The sequence below is a fragment of the Macrobrachium nipponense genome, chromosome 6, assembly GCF_015104395.2.
Source record: "Macrobrachium nipponense isolate FS-2020 chromosome 6, ASM1510439v2, whole genome shotgun sequence".
NCBI classification, from domain to species: Eukaryota; Metazoa; Arthropoda; class Malacostraca; order Decapoda; family Palaemonidae; genus Macrobrachium; species Macrobrachium nipponense.
The window spans coordinates 83,746,625-83,770,598 of record NC_061108.1 but is presented as its reverse complement, the minus strand read 5'-3'; the positions used below and the strand labels follow the sequence as shown (position 1 = coordinate 83,770,598).

The 23,974-nt window shown below is 34.7% G+C and overlaps 1 protein-coding gene across 1 annotated transcript in view; it reads right to left on the bottom strand.

Moving 5' to 3' along the window:
• LOC135216376 (coiled-coil domain-containing protein AGAP005037-like) overlaps nt 1-19,376 on the bottom strand; it is a 1,031,334-nt gene extending 1,011,958 nt beyond the window's left edge. Inside the window, exons 1-2 of the mRNA XM_064251640.1 lie at nt 19,320-19,376; nt 5,080-5,776 (exon numbers count right to left, since the gene is read on the bottom strand). Of these exons, the coding sequence (XP_064107710.1) occupies nt 5,080-5,110 (31 nt within the window). The 5' untranslated portion in view covers nt 5,111-5,776; nt 19,320-19,376. The remainder of the gene's footprint in view (nt 1-5,079; nt 5,777-19,319) is intronic.
• Between the last annotated feature and the right edge of the window lie 4,598 nt (nt 19,377-23,974).

Below are 23,974 nucleotides of genomic sequence, written 5' to 3'. Positions count from 1 at the left end.
TATATATATATATATATATAAATATATATATATATATTATATATATATATATATATATATATATATATATATACAATTATTCCGTACTCTCTTCTGGTATCTGAACATTGTGTTCTGAGCTCGTGAAGACAACGAAATCTATACTGAAAAAACACTGTCATGCAAACATAACTGTTTACTGTAACCGTTCTGTAAAGTTTTAAACAGAAAGTGACTTACAAATGAACTCCGATGAAAGTTTTCGAAACCAACCGTATATTTCTTTCATACTTCCACTCAGGTTTTACTTTCACTCATATATTTATGTGTGCGTGCGTGTGTGTGTGTGTGTACGAATAATTATATAATTCATAACTACATAATACATAACAGAATTTTGATCTTACAGGGGGTGTCGCCAGAAGGCGTTACCCTTAGAGTTTACAGCAACCATTTATGGGATGAAGGTGCTAGCCCCATGCTGCTCTCACTTATGGATATTCAAGGGGTTCATGTGCCTAGTTCTTCTTGTTGGCCACCCAGCCATGTAAAGAACCAGGAGTAAAGCGAGCTGTGTAAGTATAAGGGTAAGTACTGTATGTTTGACCATAACTGTACTTTTTTGCAAATAATGGTCTAGTCATAAGTGTACTTTATTTCGTGTGTGTGTGTTTTTTTTTTTTTTTTTTTTTTTGTATGACAAGCATTTTAATTGACACGCATTCTTACCAAAAACCGGCCCCTCCCCCATAACCACCCATTATGCGTGATACACACACACACACACGTATACACACACCACAATTCTCTTGTGCAGTAAAGAAAATGTATCGTTTCTTAATGCCAATTTGTGGATAGGTGACTTACATTTTATAAAAAACATTTGAAATCCATTATTTATGAATATAACAAATGTCGAACAAATAGGAGGAGAAAAATTCGAAAGACTTAGGTTTGGCTAATGGAAAACATTTTTCATCCTTTCCCCACATGGCATATCTCTCCTGTCAAAGTGTTTTTTATCTGAAATAAAACTCGAGATCCAAAACATACATCACTTGTTGGAGGATCGCGCCTTTGTATGCGGGTTCTTTCTCTAAATTAATCTGGAATAGTAAAGCGACCTACAGCTCCCGGTACCTACGTGAATGCCGTTTTGGAATGGAAGAGAGAACACAGGATCGATCTTCTTGTCTTGGAGAGGGAAATGTTCCCTGGAAATGGGAGAGAGATATAATTAATTGTCCCTTTGCGTAAGAAGAGAGGTGACTGAGGAGAATGTGGGAGTTAAAGGACACATAATTGCTTCACGTACTTGAAATATTCATTATATCAAGTTCTGAGTAGAATTGAGGCGGAAAACTTGAGTTTGGGTTAACTTGCTCATTTGGAAAATGTTTGTGAACTATGTCTGAAAGTAGGTAGGAAAAACCAGTAGCGTCCTGTCTTTCGAGGTATATCTACAAATAAGAATTGTCTGCTGATAAAAAATTAACTCTTCACCACTACCTATTTACCGGTAATTATCTGAATACATTAACTAAGAAATAATCTGCAAAATTTTGTGAAAACGGTGAGAAAATGAAGAGAAAATCACGTTCTACTGACGCATACGTAAGGGAAATTTCCAGAGCTTCTCGAAGAGTTTTTCGACTTTGAGTGTACAAATTCAGATCTGCTTCTTTTCATGAATATTATTATCTTGGGAGTTGGTAATAGAGATTTACTTGAATGATTTCTATTGAAATAAATTAGATCTTTCATCTTTGCGTAAAGAATTAAAAGCAGAAAAATCTGTTATCAGAACAGACCTCAGCATTTTCGACAGTCCAGCATTAGCCGTGAACATTGTATTCAGAACATTTCATGGATAATTTACTATATAACGCAACAGGACTAAACTATATAAATTGGAGATTTTCGAGACGGGGGACTGAATTGCTGAACAAAAGCATAACAGCACCTGGTAAAGTGTTGTGGCGTTGGAAATGCCTCTAAATGCAAATGAGCTTTTTGGAGCCAATGGTAATCATTTTATAATGCCTGGGGATACAAGGAATCAAAACTAAGGCATTCTTACTATTTTGTGATACGGAAGTCGCCAAACGACCAGCGACAAAGGTTTGGCAACATCATACCAAAAACTTTGTTGCAAAATAAGAGAAGGAGATGCGTTGTTCAGGCGTAGGTTGGAATGTGTGTGAATGTGACAGAAATGTGAAAAATAAAAGATGCTTTTGAAGAAAGAAAGATGTATGGCAATGCTTTCATGAAACGAAGTAATAAGTAATAAGCACGGTAGACAGAATGAGGACGGTGGATGAATTTTTAGGTCTAGTGTAGCAGAGACAATACAGTACATAAAAAGGTTTGTCCGATATGTGCAGTTCCCGAGGTTGTGTAATTGAAGCTAAGGGTAAATGGGGAAAAGCTGACAGCAGGAATTTATTATCGATCGGGCGAGGACAAAAAATGAGGAAGACGGGGAAAATTTCTATGAGTCTGGATTTGAAGTTGAAAGGAGAAAGGCGAACTTTTTATTTTTAATTTAAATTAATAAGTTAGCAGTAAGGAAAGGCTTGCATAGTTAATAATATATTTAGTGTTCAAGTGAATGAGAGTGGCTGTTTAATTTTTTGAGAATAGAGAATAGATGGCGTAAGTTAATGTATGGAGTTATGAAAAAGATTGTTGGAAGTATAAGTGATCATTATACATTTGAAAGAACAGCGAAAACTGAAGAAAGATTCTCTCGCAAATAAAAAACAGAGAATAGTACAGTTGTGACTATAATTATGAGTAGCAAGTTTGACACAAGGAGTAGCAGAACACAGGCAGCTCTAATTAGAATAAGATTTACAGAATGAGGAAGTGCCACTGAAGTGTTTGTGAAACCTGAAAGTGGGGAAGGGATTTCAGATGCAGTCATAAGACAAAACATATAATCCTGTAGAAAGGCATAAGAAGTATAAACAAAAAAATGGAGGTGAAAATGAGCAAATGCTCTATGGAAATAAGTTGTTTTGGTTAATGTATATCCAAAAAAGATTAAATGGCAACTAATCTCCACTTGCGTCTCAAAATGCACATAGGATAGTAACTGGTCCACTGCAAAAGTAACTTTCAGTCAGTTCCATATTATAAGTTTGCAGTTCTTCAATCTCTTGGCAACGTGGATTGGTTCTTTTGCAGCTGAAACAATTTTAACTGGTGACAAGAAAAAAGAAGTTACTGAGACTGTTAAAAGGAGTTTGACGGTGTCTTTACGTGGAGGAAATCTTAAGTGACCATTAACAAAGGCAAAGTTTTGAAGGCAAATAAAAACCATGTAATAAAAACTTTAAATGTCAGCAAGGAAAAAATAAATTAATTTTTTAACTGAAGTATCTGTGAGTGGTGTTAATGATGATGGTAAGATGAGAGCAGAGAACCACAGACAGGTGAAAAAAAAGAAAGGGATGGAAGATTTAAAATAGGTCTAGAAGAGAGGAAGAGTATTTATGCATACAAAACTTGGAATGTATAAAGGGACTGCAGAGTTAGCTATCAATTTTAAAGTGAAGTGTGGCTCCTAAATATCACTAAATATGAAAGAAAGTGTTAAAACTGTAAATGATATAGATGAGGTGAAAACGGCAGCAAGGGTGAAAAGGTGGATAAGAGTGGTTTATTCTTATGTATAGGACTCAAGAAAACAACTTGATGAAAAGGGTATGTCATTCAGAACTCTTGGGAAGAAGGGACTAAGATCACATTTTCACTGGAATAACCAAGAGGATAGAAGAAAAAAACGGCGTTAATATTCAGACATAACAGTGGTTTAAGAGATACAGATATGTAGTGTACTATATACAGAGGGTACTGATGTCCTTCTGATAGGCCTTTTGTTAATGTGTATGAAGTCACTTTGTGTAAAATTTTTCTGAAGACGGGATTCAACTTTGGTATAGACATGTATAGTTATTGATAAATACAGTATTGTACATATTTGCAGAATTTATATAAACATTTTTCAACTTCTCATTTGTCTACGGACTAATATTTTGTTGTGGATTACAATAGGTGGTGCTATTTAGTTAGATAATATAAGCATGACAACATTGAAATCTCATGCAGCTGCACACGTAGGCTCTCCTTTGGTATGTGCCATCAGCTTACCAGATGTATTCACTGAGAAACTTTATAAAAGGTCTCCGATAATTTCATTGGTAGCCTTTTTCCACTCACCTGTTTCCAACAGAATACCAGGCTTTAAAACGACAATCAAACTCTTGATATGTTGTATTCATTTAGATGGCCTTGCATTTCTATTGCACATGTAATTTGACAGAAAAGGTACAAATATACATCGCTTTAAACACTCTTCAGCTGAGGGAAAAAATCGAAATGATAGTTTCACTGTATAATCAAGGCCGATTTGTTTTCTCCAGTGAAGCAGCTTCCATATGTTGTTGATTCAAAACACAAACGAACAAGAAGGGTGAGATGTAATAGAAGAATTGACAAGCACTCTTTACGTGTTATTTTTCGATAATTTTAAAATGATAAATTTTATCTTTCAACTAATATCTATGGTTTATGCTTTGGACAGTCTGATAAGAAACATGCAATTACAGTAAACTACATATGAATATGACAAAAGCACAAAAAGTTATACACAGTGACAGTAAGAGTCAATAGGAATGTATGTAAATGAGAAAAGCAACATAAATGGACTAGTGACAATACTCTAGAAAACAAGTTGTACAGTACTATCTGATCATGACCATGATCATAAGATGTGCCTGATTAAAGTACTCATAACAAGCAATAATGAAATTGCCAAGACATAAAGAGTAATTACGATAAATAAGAAAGCAACTGTTAAGACAACACGGAATAAGCAGAAGGATAATTATCATAATGGTGTTTAATTATAAATCGATCAAAGTCAAGCAGTGATGCGGAAAATGTCATCTCAGAAGAACAAAAGAGTCGATAAAGTAGAGCCAAAATACAGACAACCATTAAGAGACAAAGTCAGGCAGTACACGACTATTATGATATAAAAATCAAAAAGAGTGAGTGAGACAGATAGAAGAGATAAAGAACATTGGTTACCTCTACTAAGGACTGGCCTACAGCAACGCATTTCAGCTGTTCATAGCCGTCGGTTGAGAAGGCTTGGGGCCCCGATGGTGCCTTGATGGTCACACAATGGGAGAGACAGAGGGGAATGGCGCTATGGCACTGCTTGTCACACAAGACCACACACCACCCATATATTACTTCACTTTACAGTAGATCTATAGACTTTATAGATTCATGTACACATACATGAACTTACAAGTGAATCAAAATACCCAATATTTTACCCCAATTATTCTACCATTATTATTCTGGAATAAATCGTTTTATCTATTTCTTTGGTCTTGTAAAAACACACCACCTTATCCACAATAAACCTAGTTTCTAAATGCAGTAACTAAAAAAGTAAAAGCACTACAACAGACAGATCAAAGCAACGGCAGCCGACACAACAGACTGTAAATAAATTGAGTACGTTACATACACAGCATACGGCTCAGTATTTTATCTTTGAGCGTCTAATATACTGAATATCTTGGGTTATTGGGTATCTAACTAGATTTTCAGTGAAGGGTGGAATGAAACGTCATTAAAAAAGTCATAAAATTTCAAAAATTGATGCAAAATTGTTACTGGACCAGGTTTCACTTGATAGGCATTTACTATACGTCATTCGCTTTTGAGAAATATCATCATACCTCAGTCATACGGATAAGGAAGGGCCCAATATCTGAAAGAATTTCAAAGGAAAAATTAACATTATTGATCTAAAAGTTATTAATCAGAACCATAAACAGTGAATATTAAAACTTACATGAGGAAACAGACCTTCCACAATTTCATTAATCCTGGCCATAATTTATCTGCTGTTAAGGGCTGGATTTTCTAATAGGTTTATAACAGATCATGTAACAGTCACATTTGATGCTCATGGCTATGCATGTTCAATGTTTTAAATCATACCTTCTTTAGGCTGCCAACTGTACAGAAATACTTTGAACTAGAAGTTCATCATTGGTGTCTTTACAAATGAAACATGGCTTGAAACTTTCAGTACACTACTATAAGTCATGACCTGCTTTGCACAATGCATATCCAAGAATGGGACGATGCTCCACGTTTTAACTGACAGACTAATAGCATTTCTAAATTTCAAGCACTGCACATAGGTCAGGGTAAGACACACAGACACAAACATGTACTGCCTCCTAGTAAAACAGAACCTGTGAAATATTCCAAACATATAGATCTATACAATAATCTCAGTATTTTTTTCTTTAAGTCAGCATTTTTTTAAATACTTAACAAAGACAAAAGATAAGCTGCTAGTGTAAAAAGGTGATCCAAGCATATTTTGTGTTATCATATGTGAAGAAAACTATTCACATAGCCATAATTATTAACAAATCACAAAGGCTGCAAAATATATATGAAAATACTTGCACACGTTTATCCTCAAATCGTGTGCTCATTTACCATATTTTCAAATGTTTTATCCACACACAAAGTAAGGCTTTGACAGGCAAAACAAGCTTCGCCAATAACCAGGTCATTTGTGACTGAAAAACTAAAAAAATAAATAAAAAAATAAATAAAAAATTAAAAAATTAAAAGAAACGAGCAACACAGTCATCTCTCTTTTTGTATCTATATAAAAGTGTTTTTATCTTTTAAAAAGATAATGTTCTAGAGAACTCTTAGTGCCATGAAAAGGTTCTCCTTTCCCCCCGGTCATTCAGTTTACTAATCCGGTTTAGAAATTACTATCAGTATTTTGATAAGTCGTAAGTTTCCTCATTTTCCTTTAACTTTAGATTTACACTTTATTATGATGCCTGAACTAGGTATGTTATAGCTCCTATCTCACTAAACCAACTGGCCATGTCTAAAGCACTGCATCGACTTCATTGCAAATTTTCAACAGAGAATGTGTGGTATGTTGACAGGGAAACTAACTGGTTTGTAAAAGAATAGTAAAATGATTCGTGGTTGATTGGCTGTGAATATGCTGCTTGTAAAAGCTGAAGACATCATATTCGAAATCTAATTTGTTATTTATAATTCAAAACTACAACAGTTCCAATGACAGGTTTAAGAAAACAAACTCAGTAAAGGGTGATTACTGATTAAGGTCTTATGCCTAAAATAGGTCACCTAACACCAATTGTTGCCAAATTTCTTAACGAAAACTCATAGTAAGTAATAATGATTATAGTCCCCATAAATTTCACTCGCACAACATCCAAGTTACACAGGCAAAAGATGGAATGAAAAATCCAATCCGTGTAACTTTCCTTCCACTTCCACTCTTACTACAGTGAGCAACGATTAGAATAGATGTCGTTTAGTAATTCAACGCAATTTTAACTGCTATTTGAAAGAATTAACATGAAACTTCCTTAGAAGAGTACTTGGCAGTTGAACCAAGAAATGTTTAGAACAGTACTTGGCTTGAACCAAGAAATGTTTTACCATTTTAAGAGTCTGACCAGTAAGAATGCTAAGTAATATTCCCATAAATAGCATTTATTTACGGACATTGAACGTAAACACCAAATGATACCAAGGATCGAATGTTTTAAATTAATTAGTAACATAAATTAGCTGGCACATAAGAAACAATTAAGGTTTGGGGATGAAAATCAGGCATTTAAACATGATGATTTTGTATCTGTTTACTGTATGAAAATATCCCAAGTCTTCCAACTAATGTTTGAATAGCTTTATTGAGATATTGTGAAAATTCTCTGTATTTTGAATGAGAAATGAAAAAGAGTCTGTTTACCGTTTTGTACCTGGCAACTTTTAAAAATTTCAACACTAAACAAAGTTCATTGTTAGACAATAATACATAAATGGGTTTTCTTCCGTTGGAAGCTTATGAAATGCTCTCGTTAACATTTGCATGTGGTTCCACATTTTACCGAGTTATTTGTATCATCGATGTGCACTGAAATCTTAGGCAATGAACATAATAAGTGCACTGTTAACAAGCTTTCCAGTTTAGCAAACTGAACTGATTTCAAGGTACCTGATAGCATGAGAATATGTCATATATCTGCCGAGTTTCCAGCCGCAAGACTATTGCTTTAGGTCTCGCAATACTTACAAAAGTAGAGCTTAATATGAGTAGGAAAACGGTACAGCATTAGTATTTTATTTGCTATTTTACTCTGCATTTTAGTATACAAGTTCTAATATTTTATTCAGCAATTCTTTTGCTACTTGTTTTACCACTAACATACTAGAACGCAGCATCTTAGACACCTTTTCATTTATGATAATGAGGTAACATTCTCTTTCAAATGCACAGATATTGGGAAGAATTATCTGATGGATAATGAAGATCTGCAATTTCATTAACCAACTAACTCGATAACGAATATCTGTGAGGCCAAAAATGTATCCAAAGTTCTTTTCTTGTTAGGCTTCTTTACCCTTTAAGTTTAAAGAGGTGTTACTTCCTCTTAGTGACACTAGTGTTATTGTGAGCCAATTTTTCATATTTCATATTTTTTTCTCCCTCGGTAAACAATATGTAAAATTCCGAACTAAAAAATAAATGTTCATCCTATATTAGATAATGTTCGATGGTGCTCCAGAAGGACACTGAAGAGCCAGTTACTTCTCGGGGAGAGAGAGAGAGAGAGAGAGAGAGAGAGAGAGAGAGAGAGAGAGAGAGAGAGAGAGAGAGAGAGAGAATAAAATATCATAGACAAAAAGCCTATTACATGTAACTTGGAAACTTATATGACTCCTCACAGGATTTAATAAAACGACACTTATTAACAAATGGCCTACATCTTCAGAAGTGATGACTTCCACTTGGAAATCTTTAGGCGCAATCTAACCTCAGTCAGAACCGAAACCGACATAAGAATAAAAACTGATAACATGGAAACATGAAAAACTCTTAACGTGAGAAAGAGCAACACAGGAAAACAGACAGACAAAGTGGAAGACGGGCGATATTTCATCTATGGTGAATTCTTTAAGAGCCTTACTTTTCTTTCAAACGAGTTTATCCTGTTCCTAGGGAAGCCATAATAATTCCACTTTGATCATTCAGCATTAACTGGATTAGGATATACAGTACAAAGTAAAGGGTTCAACTTCTTAGACTTAATTTACCTTTTTAATATCATAATGTCCCCCTATCGTTTGCGATTCCGTTATTTCACAAGTCAGTAAGGAAGTAAAAAAACTCTTCGTCACACAAACAGTAACGAAATTATCTAATAGCTTCATAAAACTAGATCATAGGTCTTAATTGAAAGTTTTGACCCCAGATATCACTTCTGAATTACGTTCTTTTATGAAGCGTTTAAATTCCTCCCCCTTATCCCACAATTATGCAATTATTTCCGTTCAGTAGAATTTCCATGTTCTTTGTTTGTCATGCGATGACAAAAATCTGTATCAACACATTCCCCTACAGCTTTCTTCATAAATATCATAACTAACCAATCTGATAAAGAATCGTGTTCGTCAGTTGTACTTAACCCTGTTTTCTTCTTCATTAATCTTTTTGTATCTTCATTAGTCTCACTTTCTACTGCTTTGAAGGGAGTCCACTTAAACATGAAACAATTAAAGCGCTAGTTTTCACATTCCCATGTATATATATCTAATACCAACAACTTCGCATTCATTACGAAACTTCACTTCAACAACAAAATTTGAACAGCTTGGGTTATTGAAAGGGGCCTTGCTCTCTTTCCAATCAAACATTTCTTCCGCCTTTTTCGCTCATTGCACCATATGCAAAACCTTCATCCAAACCTCCTACAAAACTTTACGAGGGAGACTAGATCCCTCAACAAGTTGTAGCTACCATACAGTAGTCTCAGTATGTATATATAGTATATATGAATTTCAGATATGATTACATATAGCATATATATATATATATACTATATATATATATATGAATATATAATATATATACATAATATATATATACATATATATATATATATATATAAATATATATATATATGAATAATTATCACATCACCGTTATTCATGTAAATTATTCGAGCTACAAATGTCCTTTAATATCTAATTCGCTTCTAACTCGGAATTGATATATTTTCATATATGTAAACCGAAGTGGAATTTTTTTTTTGATTATAATTTTCACATTGTAAACCGAAGTGGAATTTTTTGTTGATTATAATTTCGTCCAGTAGACAGAGACGAAACCAAGCCGAATCGATAACGTCACTGACATCTTGATTTCGTCTCTGTCTGCTGGACGGTGGTTCGAACCCACAAGAGGACGAAATTATTACCAACTAAAAAATTCCCCTTCCCCTTCGGTTTACATATATGAAAATACTATATCAATTCGACCGAGGTAGTGAATTAGATATTAAAGGACATTTGTAGCTCGAATAATTATATATATATAATATTATCTATATATATAATATATATATGTTATATATATATATATATATATATATATATATATTATATATATATATGAACCCCTTTTAAATTCATTTATCGACCTTTTTAGTTGTCTATTTCATTTTATCACGGCGTCAATAACCTAGGTGTTGTGACGCTAGTTTAGCAGTCATAAATCAGTCGTCAACCTCCTATAAAAGGAAATCAATTGTAGTCTCGCGTAAATGAGTTAATCATGAAATTTAGGCTTTAAAGATAAGCAGTGGGACACTTCGGGCCAATCTGGGTTTAAAAGGTGAAGAGAGAATTGGAGTAGTAGTTGGTCAGCAAGATAGAGAGATCCAGAAAATAAATGATATGCGCAAAAGGATCGTAAGTTGAAACTGGAGAAAACACCACAGTTGAATTAGAAAGTAATGGTTGGACAGCAAGCTGGAAGGAAGGAAGGAAGGAAGCGGGAATTGATTTAACGCTACAGGCTAAATGGTGGGGGCAGCTAAGGTCCTAAGGGACGCTGCAAACACTTATTACTAATGCCTACAGTGCACCATCTGCACGCACTGGCGTCAAAACCCCCTTCGGAGTTCTAGTCTTCCGTCATCATTGACTGTTTAATGACCAGTCTCGCTGAAAGTGATCCAATTCCAGTTTAATGAGACCGGGAAAATTAAGTGTCTATTATAATTTCTTTAATATTAATCAAGAACGGCAGCATACATCTGTTGATAGCACACGTTATTGTCGTAATTGCTAAAGTATAAACTAAATAATGTCGTCAACCTCATTCAAAGAAGCGCCTTCAAGGCTCCACAAACGTGTTGCATAAAATAATCGCTGCTTTCATGCCATATAAATATTGTCCAGGAGAACCTGATAAGAAAATAAATATCTAAAGTAAATGCGATCACTTAAGCACGTATATAGACGATTTATTTTTTATCGTTCTCAAATATTTCCCTTCTCTTTGTCTTTCCCTCCAAACCTAGACTAAGAACAAAGGCCTCTTTTGACCCAGACTTAAAGAATTAAACCCTGCATGAATCGTAAGCCTGTCCTCCGAAAAACTTTCTTATAATCCTATGCATTAACATATATCCACTTCAAATATTCAAAATAAAACAGAAATTGGGGTAAAATTGTAAATATAAAAAAAATGCAAAATATTTTCTCATTTTTTCTTAAATAGACGCGATAAGGAAATATTTGTGAATACAAAGGAAATGGCCCTTTCAAAGACGCTTAGGTTTCTCATTTATCAGCTATTTCATAAGATGAAATCAAAGATCTACCAGACCCACAACCACGCTATATATTAAAACATATATTTAAGTGTACACATACACACACACACACGCACACACACACACACACACACACACACACACATATATATATATATATATATATATATATATATATATATATATATAAGTATAAGTGTGTGTGTGTTTACGAGTACGTGTGTATGTATGTAGTATGTATGAATGTATGTATGTATGTATATATAAATATATATATATATATATATATATATATATATATATATATATATATATATATATATGCCTCCATCCATGTGAGTTGAAAAGGATTCAATTCCAACAGATTGAGGAAGATACGTTAAATCCCATAGTGGACTTCCATTCATCTTCTAACCGTGGTAACTGTATTAACTGGAATAGGTCGATCCATGGGATCTTTTCCTTCAGTGTTAACATATGGACATCTTCCTGGCAATAATACTGAGGCTGGTACTATAAGTTTCAAAGTAACTGCAATACTGCTTGAAAGCACCATTTTTTTTTTTTTTTTGCTTGCACTCCTCCTCTTGTTATTGTCTATTCATTTGTTTGCTAGTTTGTGGCTACTGTCGTTTGTCTATTATCTTCACTTTATTGCCTTTTCCTGCTTTGCGTATGGACGTTCTATTCTGAAGAAAATTGCTCTGCAGGAGAGGGGCACAATAGATGCACTTCCTATCAACGTTTGTTCATTTTGCGTTAACATAATAATAATAATAATAATAACAAAAAAGAATCCGAGGAGAGCAAACCTATCCCAAATCTGAATAACCTACCACCCAAAAGGTCCTGCCCCCTTAATGTTATTTTTATATCTCAACCAAAACTTCAATTCCTTCTTGAGGTGTGTCTTCTGAATATGACCTTAACCCTAGACTAAGTAAGTCAAAAACAAATATTTTATCTTATATAGTTCAAAAATTATATTCCTATTTCACATTTGACCTATAAGTATGACCATGACCATGACATTATTTTGCATAATGACTTTATGTGTGGAATGAGCTGACCGAATATAATGTCATTCTGTTATTATTCAAAAGTCAAGGACAAGGAAATATCAACTTTAGATCTTTGATTTCTAGGTATGATCTTACCATTGACCTCACTCTGCACATCATCTGTCGTGCAAATGACGAAGTCTCCATCTTGTTCATAAGTTATGGCTAAAGGTTACACTGACCTTTGAACTCCAAGTATGCACTTGACCGTGACCTCACATCAGCATCATTAATGGAATATAGTTGCCAAATATGAAGACTCTAACTTGTACAGTTCAAAAGTTTTGACCTATGTTAAATTCCTGTTTGAATTTTGACCTGCAACGTGTCAAACAGTATATTCATATCCCTCCCAAAATGTAATTTGTTCTTGCCTGTCATGAAGCCCAACTTTAGTGAAAACAATTTCCCTAACATTTCGTTCATTATGTTCATTATAAAAAAAATGTAAGCACAGTCAAACGGAACCAAAAGCCATAGCTCTCATGATCAAAAGAGGAATCAAAATAAACTCAAAAATTTTGCTAATAATCACAAAGGTAACAACACCTGGAGTCACATTCTCTAAACAGAAAATACTCAAACACACAGTCACAAACTATATATATATCTCAATATATATATATATATATATATATATATAGATATATATGTGTGTGTATATATACACACATATATATATGTGTGTGCGTGTGTGTGTGTTATATATATATTACATATTTAAGTATACACAATAATTCTTTCTTTTTTGTGGGATTGGCTTCTGGTTAAATGATCAATACAGTATCCGGGAACTTGTTTTGGGGAGGAAGTTGCAAAAACCACGATTTGATTCATTCTAGCTGAAGGCCACCATAGTCCACTATCTAGCTCAACGGATACGTATTAAGTATTAATGTTAAGGAGCTCATGTTTTATATATATATATATATATATATATATATATCCCTATTATATATATATATAAATCTTAATATATATATATATAATATAGATATATAGATCTGTTACAAGCAGTCTGATATGGACCCTGTTTAATTAACGGAAATAAATCCTAAACTAGTAACGTGACCTACATTTATATATAGTCGCTAACTTAACCATAGAAATTCTTATAATTTCAAATACCAAGTCACACATAACCTATAAATAATAAAATCTGCCTAGGGGAGTAACTTCACCTAAAGGAATTATTTATAATAAAGTACATCTACCCTGGCCAGGGTTCGAACTTACACCTTTTTGGACTGATAAACAGATGGCAATGAGAGTCATCTCAGCCTTCAAGTGGATGGGTGTACTTCCCTCATAGTCTAAATCAAAAGGTTCGAGTCCTTGATGGGTTGATGCAAATATCAAATATTAATCAATTTTATCATTCTCAAGACAAAGTGAATTCCGTATTGGTGAGGCATTTCTTGCTTCAAATTTTAAGATATATGTATATATATATATATATATATATATATATATATTATATATATATATATATATATATATTCTTCTTTCCCACACATTAAGGGGTCGGTTGCCTGATGCGCCTTCTCCACTGCCTTCAATCAAAGGCATCATCCTCCACCAAACCTCTTCTCTCCATATCTTCCTTCACTTTATCTCGCCATCTAATTCTCTGTCTCCCTCTCGATCTTCTTCCTTTAACAGGTTCCTCCTAAGCCCCCTTCACTCTCTCCTCGTCATCCATCCTCAACACATGCCTATACCATCTGTATGTGTGTATATATGTGTTTTTGTGTGTATAAACATGTATATATATTTATATTATTTATACATATATATAAATAAATATATATATATATATAATATACATATATATATATATATGGCATAATATTATATATATGATATGCAATATCGCCAAGGTCTACGGAGAACCTTCCATCTTCAAAAGCTTTCGATCTGAATATTATTATCAGGTTGAAATGATAGCAAAGATAACTGAAAATACTCTAGATTAAACATAAAAAGAAATATGTATATGTATATCTATATATATATATATATATAATATATATATCAAATACATGGTAAAATCGACCTTTTTAATGCCTTTCATGACAGGGCTTGGACTTGAAGAGGTTATATCTGTTTTAGAAAAATTTAGGAACTTTGAAAGGATGGCCCAGAGCCAAACTTTGTTCTCTTATTGCTGAAAATAATATGCTTTTGTATATGGAAATCGTATTCTGACAGATAGATCTCTGTGCTCCAGATTTCTGTCTGCTTCCATTCATCCTTACAGACTTGAAGTACTACATCTTTGTGGTTTCCATTTACCTTGATTATATTACTCACTTGAGCACATTTACTCTCCACTTTATGATTTTGCCGACATTTCAAATTTTGTCATTGATACCTGGAGTTTTCCTTAATATCCAGAAGCAGTCACACAAAATTCCATTCATGAACAATTTTCTTATTTTGACCTCATCCCGCCGCACCTTTTCGCCTACATTCACTGACATTTCTTGATCATTTAACACCGTTTTACCTACAAAGATACTGAACAGCCACAGAGACATAGCACATCCTTGTCTTAGTTCTACATTACACCAAAACACACCTCCACCATAAGACTTTATTGCTTTGAACAATTTATCTTTAGCCCCCTCCACATTCCCTCTCTATCAGTTCTGTCTTGAACTTATCGTGGTCGACATATACTTCATATACTTCAAAGAGTCTTGCCCTTGTCTTTTAAGCTTCAGCATACCTGTTTTCCACATGCCATCTTCCTAATGTAAGCCCTCATTATTCTTTCCTTGTCATTTCTTCAGTTATCTGCCATACTTTCTTAATCAGAATCCTACCACATACTTTACGCAGTTTACTAAGAAAAACTAGGGCTTCATAATTCTTACAGCCTCCTGTATCACCTTCACACTTATACAGAGAAATAATTATTCCTCCTACCAGTCCTTTGGAACCTTTCCCTAATCTAGACATAACTAACACACTGTGGTTAGCTGTTCACACTTTCATTGTTGCACTACAGCATCTCAACTGAAAAGTCATCAATTCTCGGTGTCTTTTCTTTCTTCAACTTCTAAATTGCACTCTCCTGTCATAAGTCACTTTTATAAGTATTCTCAAATTTACGCTAGTCCTTCCATCATTGCATTTACACTTCCTATCCACTACCTCCACATTCAAAAAAAATTCAAAATACTCACTCCATCGACTGAATACTATTTGCTTTAGACAAATGTCTACATTTACATTCTTTTTTCTGAGTTTCATTACTTCATAAACCTTTCTTTGTTTATCTATCTATGGCTGTCTAGTTAATATATATTATTAATATATATAAATATATGTATATATATATATATAAATTATAATATAAAATTTATATATAATATATATATGCACGCACTGAACTACAAAATTTAATGTCCTTCAATATCTAATTCGCTCTACGTCTGAATTAATATATTTTCATGTATGTTAACAGACGGGGAATTTTTCAGTTGATTAGAAATTCGTCGGCTCATGGGCTCGAACCACGGAACCAAGAATTCAGGACGTACAGTGATGTTCGTTACCCACAAGGCTGTCGTGATAGCCTTGTAAGTTAAGAGGGTCACTGTACGTCCTGAGCTCTTGGTTCCGTGGTTCGAGCCCATGAGCCGACGAATTTTTTATCCAACTAAAAAATTCCTCTTCGATTAACATATATGAAAATATATTAATTCCGAGGTAGAGCGAATTAGATTTTGAAGGGCATTTGTAGCTTAATGCGTGTATATGAATCACGGTGATGAGATAAAATGCATATATATATATATATATATAATATATATATGTGTGTATGGATGTATGTATGCATGTATGTATGTATTTATTCATGCATATATACATACATATATAATATATATATATATATATATATATATATACATATACACAGTTTACCATACACAAGATTTCTGCACAAACCGTACAAACTTAGCCTGCAGTCTACGTGGAAGTGACTGTTACTTTTCATTTCACTGCAGGTAGCCCTGTTAGAGGTGCAACCTAGGGCCTGTTTTCACTTCGAAAGCGTAGTCCTCCGCTTTCTAGACTTTAATTACAGCAGATGAGATTGCTAACACATGCCCTAATTAACAAGCCTCCTGACACCTAAAATGGTCGTGGGGTAGTTGGGGTTGAGAGAGAGAGAGAGAGAGAGAGAGAGAGACGGGGGTTGAGAGAGAAGGGGGCTTACAGTTAGCGCCGTCTGGTGTGCCTTGATGGTGACCAGGTCCCATACTGTTTAATATCGCTGATCGGATGACCAGCGGTAGCGAGATATCATATATGTGTAAATATATGTATGTCTGTCACATGTATATATACATATATACATGTGTGTGTGTTTGCGTATGTATTATTCTAGAATTGAATTTATAACTGTTATTATTTGTTATTTATCTTTCATAGTTCATTCATATCTATTACTTTTGCCCTTAAATTGGGTTTCTCACTCTAATGGACCCCTTTGGTAGAGCAATTCGCGTTGCAGTTTTGCTAATAATAATAATAATAATAATAATAATAATAATAATAATAATAATAATAATAATAATAACACGCGTTATTATGTTGTATACGTATACCATATTAATAAACGTCATATTTGATTAAATCCGTATTCTGGATATTTAAAAAAAATTACCTTTTTTCAATCACTAAGAAAAATTAATAAATAACTAATTTACCATATCAACTGAATTTAATATTACCCATTCGGAAACGCCAGAGAGAGAAGAGGGAGAAGAGAGATGAGGAGGATCGAGAAGAAGAGAGCAGAGAGAGAGAGAGCGAGAGAGATAGAGAGAGAGATAGAGAGAGGAGAGGCGAGAGAGAGGAGAGAAGAGAAGAGAGGTAAATTACAAGATCAGAAATAGAGATAAATATTTCCTCATCACGCCCACCAGATCCATAGAATACGGAAGAAAATTGCCCATAGTATACGTGCACGCTCTCCTCTCTCATTCATAGACAGAACCTCATATTTCAACAAGGGGCTTTTACATCGAAAGACTTTTTATTTTCTTTTCTGGAGACGTAAAGGGCAGAGAGCACAACTTTAACAGCGGCCAATGAAAGCCGAGCTTAAAAGCAGCTGAGGCCCCATAGTACGCACGACATGACTTTCAACGAGCACATGTCACTCATTGTAAGTGTGCAAACATGCATTCCAATATCAGCCGAAGGCACAGGCATACAATTCAATCAGAAGGCATGATTTACGGTAGTAGGCCTAATAAAAGCTGTACTCAAAGATTTCAAGTAACGCTTCACTCAGAGTAGATAAGCATTCCATTAATAACTGTGGTAGTGATGGTCGTTATAATGGCTTTTACATCATGAAATAACTCGAACACGACGAATTGAAAATACATGACTAATAAAACGTTAACACAGTTTTATAACTTTTGACAAACCAAACGTTTCTTTGGCGCGGAATTGTGACCACTCACATCCCCCACACTTTCATCCTTAGAAATAATTTATTTTTCATTAAACAAAAAATAACCTTGAAAAGCGACACCATCAGCGGATTATTCTACACAAACGTTAATACAGGGTTCAGTTAGCAACCATTACAAAACTCCTCGCAGTACAAATTCATTGCTGCGACCATTATTTTGTTTCTAGGGGAAAAGAATGAAAATAGTGAATACTTTTCTTTTCTGGAATTAGTACTTTATCATCATACATAAACCCAAAGCCCTTGAACAAAGAAAGTTCACTTTTTTCACTAAATGAGATTTTACGTTCACTAGTCTTCATCAAAAAGGTTTTATTAAACCATTCCTACATTCTATCATTTAACTTGCACCCAAAATGAGATAGTAAACCGCCTGAAAATATGAGCAACATGAGAGGAAATGAATGATTGTTACTAAAATGTCTCTGATAAGAATAACACAATAAAGGTGAACAAAGTGCATAAATATAAGGCCTAATCCAATGTATCTTAAGTTAGGGCAAATATTTTTCTGGTAATAATAATACAATAATAGCAAATACCTGCCTTGGAATAAATATTTCTTTAAATACTCCAATTAATCACTTCTATTATAAAGGCATTTTTTTATGTTCTTCTCCACTCCTTTCATCATTTCTGTTTTCTATATTTATACAATAAATAATCAGGAATGCTTTCAGATTAAATCATTAAGTGGCACTACTATGTCTATTAAACTTGATTTCACAAAGAAAATTAAACTGCTACAACTAGTATTTTCATAATTCTTCTACAACACGGATTACCACAACTCTCGTAGCACCAAAGGAAATTTGACCTAGGGTCAAAATGCTTCATCCTCAGGGTATGTAATAAATAGGGCGGCGGCTGCACTTCCACTGGCAACTCCCTTGCTTCCGCCGTTTTTCATGGGCTCAGGATAATTTGTTCATTATTCAAAAACGGCTCTGTCAAAGTCAAAATGATACGCCTGGTGTGTAAGAAAAATTTCCATTCAATTTCCTATGGGAGATCTAAGTGATAAAGGTGTAAATGTAATATTGAATTCCACATATGCACCTTGCCCAAACGCACAACGACAGATCAACGCAATCCACACGCCGCTTTCCAACACGTACTAGAGTGTGAGGGGCTGGAGTGCTTCTACCAGCGTAAACGGTTACTGGTTGCACTGAATCATCTCGGCATTCTTGTCATGTATTCCCCGCAGCGGATTCACATGACTGACTGCAGCAAAGGGATCGATCACTTGAGCGAACACGCGAAATAAGAAAGATTTTAGAGGCCATACCAAGATGTAAAACGTCTTGTTTAAAACACTAATTGAAAACTCACCCTGTGAAGCTTGCCCAGCCCATTCTGGCGTGCGCGCTGTGATGGCGTTTTTACCATAACAGTCGTCGCGTTTCACATTGTTTCGTTGCACGTTTTGTGGAAGCGGTTTAGACGGAAATATGTTTTCGTAATTCGTGGAAATACCACAAAATTGTATCAGTCTTTGTCAAGGTTATTAAATTTCGACGAACTAAGTGTTTTTTGAAGACATACTCAAATCCCTCGCAGAAAAGGGGAAAATGTACCCAGTTTGCCCTTGGTAAATTTTGCCCTGGGTAAATTTTCGTGTAACCGGTAGCAGGAGCAACGATCCCCTCTAAGCTTTCTGAGCCTATCTTGTAAGGTTTTGAAAGATCACCTAACAAAATTATCGTGTTTACCTTTCGCAGCCTGGGAGAAAAGGAAAAATGAGGAAGACTAAAAGTTTCATATCTTCATTCATTATCATTAACTCATGGATGTTACCTAGCACACACCCGACACATAACTGGAAAGAGCTGAAGCGTTCGACTGTTGAATGCTCCAGTCTGGTAACCAGAGGTAGCAATCAATACCGCCGGGTTTCTGGGTTTCAAGCAGCATCAGTCGAATTTACTTTCTCCTCTAACAGATGGCGCCACCTGCGCGCTACTGTTATGAAGGGAAGCATTTATGTTATACGTTTATATTGAAAATGTGCAATAACTGATGTGTTGTTCTTCATTTAAGCCACCTTAGACTCTGGAATGCCAAGAATGTTCTCCATTAATGCAAGAAAAAGCTACCAGCGTACACCAAAAACGGAGATAAAAGTCAGGCTTGGGAAAATTATATGCAGGTAGGCTCTACATAAACATCATGCTGAACCAAACTAAATAAGGGTTGATAGTACTATTCATTTTGGGTTACCGTAAGGTGGTATAGATTTGGAGGCCCACGCAGGCTTAGTAACAATTTCCATACAAATGTCTGCAAGCAATAGTGCCGGGTACGAAACGATAAATTTCAAGCCGCTTGAAGAGATTAATCAGAATGTTTCCGAAGACTCGCAATTTTACAGAATTTATGGGAATTTCAATGAATTCTCAAGGTGAAAACTGGATCTAGCTTCATCCAAGTCTCAATCTTATTTCAGTGAGACCACTCAACTCTGAAACATTCTTCCAAACCAATAAGATAGACTGCTATTCGGGAACGTAAAGAAAACTGACTACGTAATATGAATTAAATTTTGAATAGCATATTCTAGTAGCTCAATGTTCGAAAACCTCCTACGACGGTAGCTGGTTATGTATTGCTAAAACATACTTTTTGAAGAAAATTAAAGCTCAGAATTATTAAAAAGAACGTGAAAAATTCCACGGCGTTAACTTTTAATGTCGCATTCCAATTTACTACCCTTATTACTGAATATATTAAAGCATTCTAGTTAATCAAATGTTTCATTGTGGTAAAATCTCTCTCTCTCTCTCTCTCTCTCTCTCTCTCTCTCTCTCTCTCTCTCTCTCTGTGTGTGTGTGTGTGTGTGTGTGTGTACCTTGAAACACGATATGCAATCTAACTCTTCAGAATATCTATATGACAGCCAGTCAGCCTGATAACTAACCTGATCATATTCTGAACATCATGTTCCTAAGAACAGCATTTGACAGATGTCTCGCAGTATTTAGCAGTGCCTTACTTTTGAAGCATTTTGTTCCATTAGCCAAGGTCGCAAATCTTATTATCTCGGTGATGTTTATATCAATTTAGTTTCATGCTCTTCCAATCTTCCTCAGAGTGTCTTGTCAGTAAGTTGTTTGTTTCTGAGATTTCTTCATTGTAAGGTCACTGCTTTTTCAAGAGTTCTGTCGATATAAAGTTCGTTGGCTTCTCCAAGGTTTAATGTTAGTCTCTTAGTTTTCTAAGGTTTGAAACTAGTCTTAGTTGTCATTGTAACATAGTTACTCCACAAACCACACTGTAAACTCGCTCAATTTCTTAGTTGCCAGGCATTTTGAAATCATTTACGTTTCTCTACAAATTCAACTAAGTTTCCAGCCGTTTTTCCATTAAAGCATCTTAGTTTACCCTAGGGTCTTTTCCTTACAAAGTTACTTAGTTTTCCCCGAACGTTTGTCGTTGGAAAGTAACTTGAATTTTTCAAACTTCCTAATCTAGACCTATGTTTGACTTTTTCCCCTCTTCTTTTTTCACCCTACACTATATCCCGGCTTCCGAGTTCCCTATTGATTTTATACAGGGCGATAAGATCAGTCTAACCTTATCTTGCATTTTGTATAACTTGCCTTTCCCTGGGGATGTAACTATCCGAAGCGTATAAACCTGGTTGACTTCGCCCTATTTGAGGAATCTATTTGCCAAGGTAAAACTAGCTTGTGTAATTGCTGCTATTGCTTCTCTTACACACCGAAGAAATAATTAAATTCTTTGCTTTTCAAATTGAATTTGGAGGGTATTCAGTTCCGGTATCTTGCAATGATCACTAGTAGTATGCCTCTTGCCATTGCCCCTCCTCTCTCTCTCTCTCTCTCTCTCTCTCTCTCGTTTCCACTCACCACCATCGAGATCACATCTGAATTCATGGCCAGTGTTCTATGTGCACTTTATGCAGAAATCTGTCTGTGTTCTGAAAAGCGCATTTTTAAACTACCTACTCAACGAAACAATCAGTTGGCAGAGAGTGGATCAAGGTGGATTTCCTAGCAATTATGGATTATTTCAACACCCAGTGAGTAATCCTCTGACGTCAGGTGGACAGGAAAACCTCATTCGCAGTTGAAACCTATGTCGGAATTTTGTCAAATCCTTCTCCCTCATCATTTCTGAATGCATGTGCCCAGTGTAAAATCGAGCTATTTTGGGCTTGAAATAGACGTCCATTACCTTTGTTGTTTGACTCCAGTGTGGGTAAACCAATCAGTGAATTAATCAAGCGAGCAGGAACTAGCAAATAGTTTGCCTGCAAATCATGGTTCTACACATTTTGTTTGTGATTGAGTTCATGCATCATGCTCTCTAACTCTCCCCGATGGTTTGACGGTTTTGATCGTATTTCTTTGTTCCCAATAAACAGCTTAGGTAATTAATTGTAAAATGAACAGGAAAATAAAAATATAGAATGAACAGCGAAAGTAGAAGGGGTGTTTTTATATGTAGCCTCCAATCCCTTAAGTGTATACAATTATGTATGTTATATACAGAGCGGAAAGTTAATATTAGCGAGGCAGAGTCTTAACGGCTAAAGAAGTTTGGCAGCAAAAAAGGCCATGTAAATCATGGCAGCTGCTTTTTTGAAGCTTCAGTGGTTTCTCGGCCTCTTTTCAATGTCATCCCAATAGTGCTCACTCACTCGCACATGCCTTATTACTCTGTTAAAAACTTGGGCACCTGTGAAGTACCCTTCTTTCCTACCATTAATCCATACAGGTAGGCATCCCAAAGGATAAGAAATCATTCATTACCTTAATAGGTCAGCATCCAGCAGTCAAGCAAAAATAAGTCGTTTTTTACTTAACGTCAAAAGCCATCGTTCAGAATTGCTCCTCCCTCCATCTAAGAACACGTTATTATTCCTTAAAATTTTTGGCAAAATGTGACAACATCACCTCAGACAAACAATAACACGAAAGAGTAATTCCTCATTCGGCTGAATCCATCCAGTCAGTATCCATCCTATGCCGATTCTTTCTAGTACCATTTCCATCTCACTTGTTAGTGAACATCTTTTAAACTAAAATATCATTTTTTCCATTAACGTTATTCCTGGCTGGTAAACACTCACAAGAGATGTTCTTATGATGTCATCCCGCCATGGATAATCTAAATCTACTCCACAAAATTCTACGTATATATATATATATATATATATATATATATATATATATATATATATATATATATATATATACACACACACACACACACACACACACACACATATATATATATATATATATATATATATATATATATATATATATATATTATATATATATATATATATATATATATACATATATATATATATATATATATATATATATATATATATATATATATATATATATATATATATATATATATATATATACTTCCCATAATATCAATTACTACTGGTTCACCTTTTTGCCCAGTTCCAAAAAAGATAAGTCACCACCTCCCCTCATTGATCACAATCGATAACAATCTTCCAACAATGACCGTAATTAATAATGTCAATAATTATCAATTATTATTCTAATCCTTATTGACTAACTGCCTATCAAAATTCAATGTCAGTCGTCCGTAATGTCAACTCTTATTAGCAAAAATACTTTTTAAAAGAGATAATATTCTTTACATATCAGTTCCTAATACTTAATAGCCCACAAACAACAAGGAAGAGATGATCTTCGATA